This window comes from Apteryx rowi, unplaced genomic scaffold (genome assembly GCF_003343035.1).
Source record: "Apteryx rowi isolate R43461 unplaced genomic scaffold, aptRow1 scaffold_139, whole genome shotgun sequence".
NCBI classification, from domain to species: domain Eukaryota; kingdom Metazoa; phylum Chordata; class Aves; order Apterygiformes; family Apterygidae; genus Apteryx; species Apteryx rowi.
The window spans coordinates 625,660-636,287 of record NW_020447630.1 but is presented as its reverse complement, the minus strand read 5'-3'; the positions used below and the strand labels follow the sequence as shown (position 1 = coordinate 636,287).

Sequence of the window (10,628 nt, the reverse complement as noted above, 5' to 3'; positions counted from 1 at the left end):
CCCCGGGGCGGGCGCGGGGGAGCCGCGGGCGGCGGTGTCGGCGCTGCCGCAGGGACGAGGCAGCCCGAGCGCACCACGGCGGCCCGCACTCCCAGGGTGCTCTGCGCCGGCGGAGCGGGGCTCATTTCCTTTCCCTTCCGGCCGGCCCCCACCTGCTCACCGCCTCGAGTTCCGACCCCCCGCCCGGCCGAGTCAGAACGGGGCGGCCAGAAGCGCCGCGCTGCCCGTCCCGTCCGCGCTTTCCTCCCTTCCCGGCGGCACCGAGCCCTCAGCGCTGCAGGCAGCCGCCTCCCCTGCAGGCGGAACCAAAGCGTCCGGGGGGAGCGTTCCCAGCCGGGGCCGTCTCGCAGCGGTACCGCCCTTTTCGCTGCGCGTGAGCGAGCGAGGCGGCCGCTCGGCGCGGCCGTTGAGCGCGAGGGGCCGCCGCCGCCGCCATGGTGAGGGGAGAGGGGCGAGGGGCCGGGGGAGGATCGGGGGGCGCCGCGGGGAGCGGAGCGGGCCGCGGGGGCGCTGAGGGGGGCGGCGGGGGAGGCCGGGCCCGGGCGGCGGCCGTGGCCGGGCCCGGGCGGCGGCCGTTACCTGCTGACGGCGCCTGCTGCTCGCCCCCAGCCGCAGAACGAGCACATCGAGCTGCACCGCAAGCGCCACGGGCGCCGCCTCGACTACCATGAGAGGAGGAGGAAGAAGGAGGGCCGCGAGGCTCACGAGCGGTCGAGGAAGGCCAAGAAAATGATAGGGCTGAAGGCCAAGCTCTACCATAAGCAGCGCCACGCTGAGAAGATACAAATGAAAAAGACGTGAGTATCCACCTGCTCTTCGGTATCGTTCAGCTCTGGTACTTGAAGGATGAGATTAGGTGTGAACGCAGTTAGAGCGAGCTCTTACTGGGGTTATACGTTATACCTTGAATTACTGTTGCAGTTGCAGGAGAAAGGCTTTTAGTGCCACAATTAAGATATTCCTGTCTTCCTCTCTTCTCTCGGGGTGTTTCTGCCATTAGTAGTTAACAATAATTCTATTACAAGCAATCTGTAAGATACGCGTTAACTAGCAATAGTGATTACTGAAGTGTAATTGTAACAAAAATACAAAAATATGAATGCATTTGTGTAGGGTTTCTACCTTGACTCCTGTATTACTGTAAAAAAAAAAAAAAGCACCTCCTATTAACTGTGTTAATAGAAAAGGTACAGTAACATGCACTGTATGTTCAAGCAGAACACCAACCAGGCCTGTCTTCCAGGATAAATTACAATATCAAGCTTACATAAAGAAGAGCATTTTTCTCAGAACTTTCTCTATTGTTCAGGACTTGAAATAAAAAGTGTTTACAGCATTCATTTATTGCTAATGAACTTAATATCTATTACCACATGTTGTTTTTGTTGTTTTCCAAGTATAGCCAGTTATTTTCTCAGCTACTTGTAAGGTATTGAGTTTGATTATAGGTTGGGGGGGGGGTTGTTGTTGTGGTTTGTTTTTGGGGGGTTTTTTTGAAAATGGCCTCACAGGTAACAGAACATGACTACTTCAGTGCCTTTACAGACACACACCATGCTCCAAAACTTAAGTGCTGCCATCAAGTCTTAAAAGAGTAGCAGACTTTTTCCTTCCCCCAGAGAGGAAGGCTATTAACTCTCAAAGTGCTTGGCTTTGAGAGTTACGGTGCTTGCTTTAAGCCATTCAAAAATTTCTTAGCAAGTATTATGTATTCCTATCTTGATAGAAATTGGCAGGCTTTCCATGCACTCTGTATAGTCTATCAGAATTGTTATATTAAATGAAATCACCAGTTTCCCATGAAAAATAATTGTGATTTATACTGAAGGATTAATGTGTACTACTTTAATTTGTTTACAAATACATCTTTAAAAGTAAGCTCTGAGTAGGCGCAAGTTTAAGGTGAAAGGACAGTTTTTCATATCTCATCTACAAAATACTTTTTTCTGCTCTCAATACTGAGTGGGTTTTAAAAAAGTATTTCTTTTCTCGCAGCATTAAAATGCATGAAAAGAGAAATACGAAGGAAAAGAATGAAGAGAAAACACCTAAAGGAGCCATACCAGCATACCTGTTGGACAGAGAGGGCCAGTCCCGAGCTAAAGTTCTCTCTAACATGATCAAACAGAAGAGAAAAGAAAAAGCTGTAAGTAACTGTATTAATAAATTCAGGTACTTACTGTTGCTTGTGATGATGACTACTTTGAATTGTTGATGCTCAGATGACTCGCAGCCTGCAAGCAAAGTCTAAATATTGATATTGTAAAAATCCTAAAACTTCAAATCGCTTAGCCATTTAGGACAAGATATTGCATATGCTTATTTTATCATAAATTTAATCATTAACTAAACTGAGGAGCTATAAGTTGTATAAGAGGTATGGTTTACAACTTTGCTTTAGTGAAATTGTATTTTATTCTTTGTCCCCTTTCATTTCCCGATGCTGCATGCATATAAGACTACTAGCATTTTTTTTCTCCCCCCTCCAGGGGAAATGGGAGGTTCCTGTGCCAAAAGTCCGTGCACAAGGAGAAACAGAAGTTTTAAAAGTGATCCGTACAGGAAAGAGAAAGAAGAAGGCCTGGAAGAGAATGGTTACAAAAGTTTGTTTTGTTGGAGATGGCTTTACTAGGAAACCTCCTAAATATGAACGATTCATTCGACCAATGGTAATGTTCTTGAGACTTAAAGAATATTTAAGTAATTCTGTTTACTTGCTGCTCTGAGTTCCAGTGGCAAGAAGACTTTGTTTTATGATAACACTCCTGGTTAAACTACTGATTCAGAATATTCTTATTAGTATGTTTGAAGAAATCCAAACTTAGAATAGCTTGGGGGCAGGGGTGGGCCCTGCAGTCATATCCCTCTGTCTCCATTGAAATATCTCTACGCTTATTGGCATCATCTGAATTACAGGAGGAAGTTAAAGCTACCAGCTCCCAAATTAGCATGAGACAGTCTCTAATGGAAGCACTTTGACATAGCATATAAAGCTGATGGCATCTTTTTTTTTCAAACTGCTGTGATTCTGCGCATTGCAGAGGCCAGGGCTCTCTGCTACTCTCTTTCTGGTTTGGTGATGAGCAGCAGCACCCAGCTTGAAGCACAGCAGTGCCAGTAGGTAGGGGAAGCACTGTGTCTCCAGCCTGGCCTTTTTTTATGTGGATGCAAGAACAATTTGTGGGCTCTAGCTGCCTGGCAGTGCACAGGAGAAGTTAGACTGTCCAGGACAGTGTAGTTTAATATTAACAGCTGCTCCTGTTTCCTCACAGGAAAAGACAAAAGCATTTGGTGCCTGTTGGATTATACTCCATTATTAGTTTGATAGTTGTCTTACACAGAGGCCTTTGATAGATTTTTACTGACAGAGAAAGGGTTATGGTACTGAGTAGTAAAGTCTCCTTTGCAAAGCACTTCCAGGTCACTAAAGTGCTATAAGAGATGGGTGTTTAATATTATAATATGTGAAAGATTTTTTTTTTTTAGGTTTATAAGAAGTAAAAGAAAATCTCAAGTCTGAAAACCAGTAAGACTGTAAAATGCTTTACCATTAGGTCCTGATTTCTTCATGGGACAGAAGCCATCTGTGGTAGCAAGCATTCTTCTTGCACTACTATTAAAAATTGGCATCCTGAAAATATACATAAAGAATTTCATCTCACCTTGTCATTAATCAGATTTTAACAAGTCTAGCATTCTATAATAGATAGATAACACTTTATTTCTACTCTCTTAAAGTGCATGAAGCTGAGGACATAATGCTAAAAATGTTAAATTCATCACAAGAGCTTAAAGTAAATATTAACTTGTTCTAACACTCCTTATGCAATAGGGCTTACGTTTCAAGAAGGCACATGTGACACATCCTGAACTTAAAGCTACTTTTTGCCTACCTATCCTTGGAGTAAAGAAGAATCCTTCTTCCCCTTTGTATACAACATTGGGTGTAATTACCAAAGGTACCGTCATTGAGGTGAACGTGAGTGAGCTTGGCCTCGTGACCCAAGGAGGCAAAGTAATCTGGGGTAAGTAGCCAAGCTAGCTGTACCGCAGAACTAGTTTTAAAATTTTAACAGTACATGAGGCAATAGAGACTTAAGCCTGCATCCTGTAAATTGTCAACATCGATCCATTCTTAAATGTTAGTTTGGGGCTGCAGCGGAAGCAACCACTAGACAGCTATAAAAGTGCAAGTTGCAAGTTTTAATCTTAGGCTTTTCCTTCATATCTTCAACATCAAATTAGGTAAAGTTCAGAAAAATGGCTTCACTTGGCTAGGTTTTGTATTAACTAGTGCCACAAGTCTATAATGACCTAACCACATGAACTATGAATAGTCACATTATGGTTTTGGTGGAACCTCTGACTAGAATAGTCTTCACAGGATCAGGCTGACCTGTACTACAGTCCAAGCCAGCCTCCCCATTAAAAGAACTTGTGGAGGTTTTTTGGGTTTGTTTTTTTGTTTTTTTTTTTAACTTGCTGAGAACTTGAGATGGTACATTTACAGAACAGCCTGATGAAAAATATTTTGAAAGTCTCATTTCCAGCTCAGTGGAAACTGAATTTAGATTTCAAAATGCATTTCTCTTGGAACAGGAGTTTCCTAGACTTCTAAACAGACTTGTGGATTAAACATGCAAACATGGAAAATTCTTATTTAGTTTATTATGTGCAAACTACTTCAAGCTTTTGTAGATATTTAAATTTAACTCCCTTTTCTCTTTAGGGAAATATGCACAAGTAACAAACAATCCAGAAAACGATGGCTGTATTAATGCAGTTCTACTTGTCTAAGTGGTATCTGAGACTAAGCAATGGACACAGGCTCCTGCAAAAATCAGTCCAATTTCAACAAGTTTGCAAGATCTCTGGAATGTTCAACCATTGAAGAACACTGACCCCACAAACTGGTGAGGAACTTAAACTTGCCAGACTGACTGCTCAGATTTTTATATTTATTATGTTTGTTCAGCTGAACATTGTCCAAATAAAGTGAATCAATTTTCACGTTTTGCTAACGTGGTGTGGATTTGACTTAAATCTTCTTGGTGTTTTTACAGTAGCAGTTTTGTGGCTTAAATTCATAGCATAAATATTCCGCTCACAGTTTTTAGTGGTGGGAAATACAGCCCTTATCTCCCACGATGGCAAGACTGGGAACCCTACTGTAATAACTGCAGGTATAGAAGAGCATGTTAACTTGCATTCTGCTTCTGGAGAATCAGTACAACTGGATGAATGCAGCCAAAAATCTTACTGCAGACTGACACTAGAAATTAAGCATTCCTAATTTGGTACTTGCCCATATAGAAAAGCATGTGCTTGAGATAACATCAGCAGCACAGTGGAAGGAGGGGGGGAGTGGAGGGGAAGATGACTAGAAGGGTGGTTATTTCTTTTTCATTTTACCTCCCTTCTTTCTCCTTTCTGTATCCATGACTGCATTACAGGAAAGAGCAAGTGCTTCCATGCAGAAGAACAGTTTTACAAGTTCAAATTGTAAAATTTTGGTGGTTCTAGGATAATGTGAAATTAGAGAAGGGCATGACAACACTGATACTACAACTACTCGTAGCCATCGTGGTTGTTTTAAGAAACATTCAAGTTAAACTGAAGTCACAAGCATCAGCTGGTCACAGTGGTACTGTAGTTAAAACAGTAATCTTCCAGAGATACAAATACTAACTTTAAAGTCAAGAATTTGGTGGTAAACAAACTTAGCACCATCTACAGCTACAAATACACACTCATTTTGTGTTCCTACTCTTAAACAGTACTTGAAGCCAAAGAGCTTTTAACATGAATTCAGAGTCAAATCATTATGAAGAGTTTCTCCAGTTTTATGAATGCATTCTTACCCCTCAGTGTTGTTTGGCTTGTCTATAACAAAATAGACTAACTAGATAAAATTGCTAGGTTTATACCAACTCTGCAGGATAGTGTAAACTGCAGATTGCCTGACTATAACATTCAGAACAGCCTTTTCTAAAGCCTTCTTAAAGAAGATCTGACGTGTAAACCCATTGAAGTACAGCAAGTTGCTTTTATAGGTAAAAAAATTTTCATTTAATAATTTTGAGCTTTTAAAGCTCCTTGGTAGTAGATGGATTGTAAAATAATGCTAAATATGATGATAGCTATAAATTTTGCTCTAGTGAACTGATGCAATTAGAAAGATGCCTCCTGTATAGCAGAGAGGGCTCAAATACTAAAAACCAGGAAAAAAAAAATCACAAAATATAAGTTTAATTACTAGTTCAAAACATTTCAAAACCAGTCAAGACAATACTAAAAAAAGGAAAAACTGAAACACACGGTAACAAGACTTAATACAGTACTGTAGAATAGCAACACATCTTTCATAAGATTTATAAACAGCAAATTTATAACAGGGTATCACTACTTTAGAAAACATCTAACACCACATTTATGAAAATAAATTTAGAAGTGTATCCTCTTGGAAATAAAATTTTATAATGGTCACTCAGAGCAGAGAAGCTGAAACTTAGGCCTATTTATTGCTATGTTTAACTTAGTAATGTTGATGTCATTGTAAATGACCAATTTGATTACTGACATCTACAGAATGAAATGGTATAAAAAGCAACAACCTAAGGTCAGACATCATTTAAGTAAGTTAAAAGCACTTCTGAAGACATGTATACATTTTCATGTAAAGGACTATGAAACATGAGAACAACAAACAAGAATTCTGCATGAAATGAGAAAAAGACCAGAAAAAAAGTGGGAAAAGCAAAGCAACTCCTGTTAAAACTTAACAAGCAGCACAAGAAAGACATTTGAACAAATGCTGGATTCAAATACAAAACCATTTACCATTGAAAAGCAAGGCTGAAGTCACAAATTAACGTTCTTTAAGCTCTATTCCTAGACTAAATAAAGCTCAAAAATAATACTGCTTGCTTTCATTGTACACATGTAGTTCCAAAGCACATTGTAATAAGATTTGGTACAAAGTTGTAGAAAGTCGATGTTTTAATTGTTGATTGCTGGTGCGGTAAGATCTTAAAAATTCTTTAACAATTCAATGGTAATAAACCAGACAGTTAACAGAGGAAAAAATTTGTCCAAGCCTAAAAAACACTGGTCTTCTCAAGGTAAAACACTTCAGTTGTCAGATATTTCCTCTTGCATTAATATAACAGAAGGTATAGACTATTAAGCTATGTTTCCAATGGGACAATCAGTACTGCGATAAACACTATTATTTAATAACGGTACTTTGATTTTGTCACTTAGTATTTACTCCAAGATGACTGATGCCAAAGAAGTTATTACAGAAAATAAACTGTGCCCTTTAGTTCAAAGTACTGCTGCAATCACAGCTAGAACTGTCTAGTTTTCAAGACCATATCAGGTATCAGAATTCTAATCACACCTTGACTGCCCCATTCTGTTCTTAACTGTCAGGCCATCAGCTACTATCTCAGGTACCCTCGATTTACAGAAATAGTTACTCAAGAGTACACTTAACTACTGAACTTAAATTCACGTTTAAATCCCCCCCCCCAGCTCACTGAAATTAGATCAGAAATCTAGCTGATCTCAGTAGAATCCAAGACTGTCCTAATCCAATATTGCTGCTGCAGTGCTTATGCATTCAATATGCACATCTTAAAAATATATTAACTGAAATCAATACCGACTTAGCTGTGAAAAGAAAGAGCCAAATGAGTGAAATGACCTTTTCCCATTAACACTGTTTTCCAACCTTAAAGGGAATACAAGTGATATAAACATATGCCTCAAAAATCCAGTTAGAAGTAATTGAAATAACTGGGATTCACTTTTCATAAACAAAAGAATCCTTGAATTATTAAAAGTTGATACATTTTTATCAGTTGAAGTATTCAATAGATTAATGTTTAGGAAAGTTTACTCTAACAAACAAAAGATGGGGTTACAACATAGCTTTAAGCCCCATTTTAACTACCATCAATCCTCACAGAGCCCAATTCCTAGCAACGCAATATATGTTTCCTAGCCATCACGTTCTCATCTTTTTACAATAAATCTTAGGACTAAAAGAAAAGCCATATTAGAGATGACAGAAATTGTCTCATGTGCTTCATAGAAAATGTTTAATTAGTTTTAGAAATGCTTAAGGTTCACTTGAATAGGTTTATAAACAATCATGAAAAATCTTGAACATTTATCAGCCATCAAGGGTTCACAGCAGTGCCTGTACATTGATAGGAAGTTACAGCTAAATGCAACACCTCAAGAAACCCAGATTTAACTCAGTGATCCCGTGTACCCTAAATCCAAAGAGTAGACAATACATAGTTCTAAAAACCCACTTTTTTTTTCAGTGTCTCTGAACAAATTAAAAAGGAGCATGGTTCTGTTTGTTTCAGCTGATTAAGTAAGAATATATCTTATACAGTTAAAATATAAATACAGTTAAACTGTATAAGCATAAAAATCAAAGAACAGATTCTTATATTTGCTTCATAGGGAGATAAAAATTAAGACAGCATTACAATTATTCAAGTGAACCTTGTACTTAGAAATGCTAAACAGCAATTTCCAGATACCTCTATTTTTGAGACACTGTAGGAGACTGGTTTACTAATCTTCAAAAAGTTATAGCAGATCAAATAGTTGTGTGATTTCCTGTTCTTAGGACCACTGTTCTTTCTTATTCCTGAGTTTTTAACCCATTATGAGAGGAGCTTCATTTATTGAAAGAAACATATAGCAAATTAGGAAATAGCTTATAGTGTATATGGCAATTTAAGTTAAATATATGGTTTGCCAAGAGTACCTCTGAAGGGAAACATGCATGAATAGCCTGTTTTGATTTCTGCCTGTTTGCATATTGCAAAGTTTGGTTGTTGCTTTTAAGAAAGCTATAAACTGGGGAGCTATTATCCCAGGAATTACATCCAAGTTAGAAAAAGAAAGTGGGAATCAGAAGTATTTGCAGCAATCTCCTGCTAACTCCTAAAGGCACAGGAGTTTGGCAAACAAGCATTTGCTGAAATCCCCACTAATATTCACACTAATGAATGTCACATCCACCTGGAATGCCAGAGCTCACAGGAGTCACATCTGGCAGATACAACATTTTAATTACCCCAAAGCACCAGCTGAGTATTTGGAAAACACAAAGCACCACTTCCATTCAGACCAATACTAGATCAAAAGTTGCAATATCCTTTTCCTGTAACATAACAAGTAAGTCATCAAGTATCCATTCAACACACACAAATAGTTAGGAAGGCAGTTCAAACAACTCCCTAGTGTACTGGAATCTGCACGCAGTACATTCTGGAAAACTTATGCTTAGCAAGACACTCACTTTGGAAGTTACAAATACAGTTTACCGCGTAGACATCTCTAAATCTTCACTTAAAGAACTTAATTATCAGAGTGTGCTATGGTAGATACTGTATAGACAGTGTCTCTGCTGACTCAGCTGTTTCAAGTGGTTAGCAAATAGTAGTTGGGAATCAGAAGTGGAAAGTCTCCAGTCCGATTTTAGCAAAATACAGATGCTGCTTATGTTGCTTTGATCTACTGAGTTATACCTGCTTGTATATTTTGAAACCTAGAATTACTTAATCTTACATTCTTTTAATCTCATCTGAAAAAATCTATGGAAAGGAAACAAGAAGAGAGGAGGATGTTCCTTGTTCTGCTTCTCTCCACAGTACAGAACACAAGATTATAAAAATTCTAGAGTGATATCTATGGGAATTTAAATGACCTTAATAGAGCCAGGATTTCACACTTCACCATTTTTCTTCCAAGACTGCCACCTTAAATATGCAAACTGTTCCTTTGCTAGCACAACTTCTGTATTTATTCAGCATGTATCCTTTATAAAAGGAGGAGACTGGCCATTTACTTTCATACTCTGATGAAGCTCAATGTATAGTGGTTAAAAATTCAAGAAAACTCGAGGAAAGGTGATAAGTTCCCAAAGGAAGTCCAACCCAATATTTTAAACGTGTGTCCTGTGTCCCATACGGTTTAGTTATACCCTAGTTTTTTAAACAAAATAATAACTTTCTTACAAATAAATGAATTAATCAATATTTCATTTTTAAGCTGGCTTTCCTTTTTTCTTGGGTGGACCTTTGTAACCTTTGGCCTTTCTTCGCAAGTTTCTCCGATCTACAATGGGTACCTCAATTTCTGCTTCCTCAGAGCTGCTGTCAGCAGCCCGCTCTGCTGCTGTCTGCGTGTACTGATCCATCTGCTCAGCAGACTCTTCCGACTGCTCTTCTGACTGGTTCTTCTGGCCTTCCTGTCCAGAAGGCTGCTGAAAAGAAACACCCTCAAGTTCAACCACTATCAAAGAACTCTGACCCAAGGCAACAGGGGCCTCCTGTGAGTTGTGCCCTGCCTCTTCATTTTGTTCTTCCACCGAGGAAGTTGTTTTGGGCGACACATTTTCGGAAACAGATTCTTCTGCAGCTTCAGTCACCACAAAGTTTGGCAGGCCATTGTCTGAGGGTTCATCCCTTGGAGCCAAAGCAGCTGCAGCTGCATTTTCTTCCTTGGACAATTTCTTCCTTTCAGCTTCTTGCTGCTCTTCTTGAGTGTCCTCCTTCTCTATAGATAGACTTTCTTCAGTCAGCACCCCTGAATCATTT

At 39.5% G+C, this 10,628-nt stretch overlaps 2 protein-coding genes across 2 annotated transcripts in view; one reads left to right on the top strand and one right to left on the bottom strand.

Moving 5' to 3' along the window:
• The first annotated feature begins 332 nt into the window (after positions 1-332).
• On the top strand, positions 333-5,010 carry NSA2 (NSA2, ribosome biogenesis homolog). Its single transcript, XM_026057397.1, has 6 exons — positions 333-437; positions 610-797; positions 1,996-2,146; positions 2,490-2,669; positions 3,833-4,025; positions 4,730-5,010. Exons 1-6 carry the CDS (start codon positions 435-437, stop codon positions 4,795-4,797), a joined length of 783 nt encoding a protein of 260 aa, XP_025913182.1. The 5' UTR covers positions 333-434; the 3' UTR covers positions 4,798-5,010.
• A 3,324-nt stretch (positions 5,011-8,334) lies between these two features.
• Positions 8,335-10,628, bottom strand: part of FAM169A (family with sequence similarity 169 member A) — a 77,843-nt gene continuing 75,549 nt past the window's right edge. The window contains exon 17 of the mRNA XM_026057398.1: positions 8,335-10,628. This exon is cut by the window's right edge and continues 9 nt beyond it. Coding sequence (XP_025913183.1) covers positions 10,076-10,628 — 553 coding nt within the window. The 3' untranslated portion in view covers positions 8,335-10,075.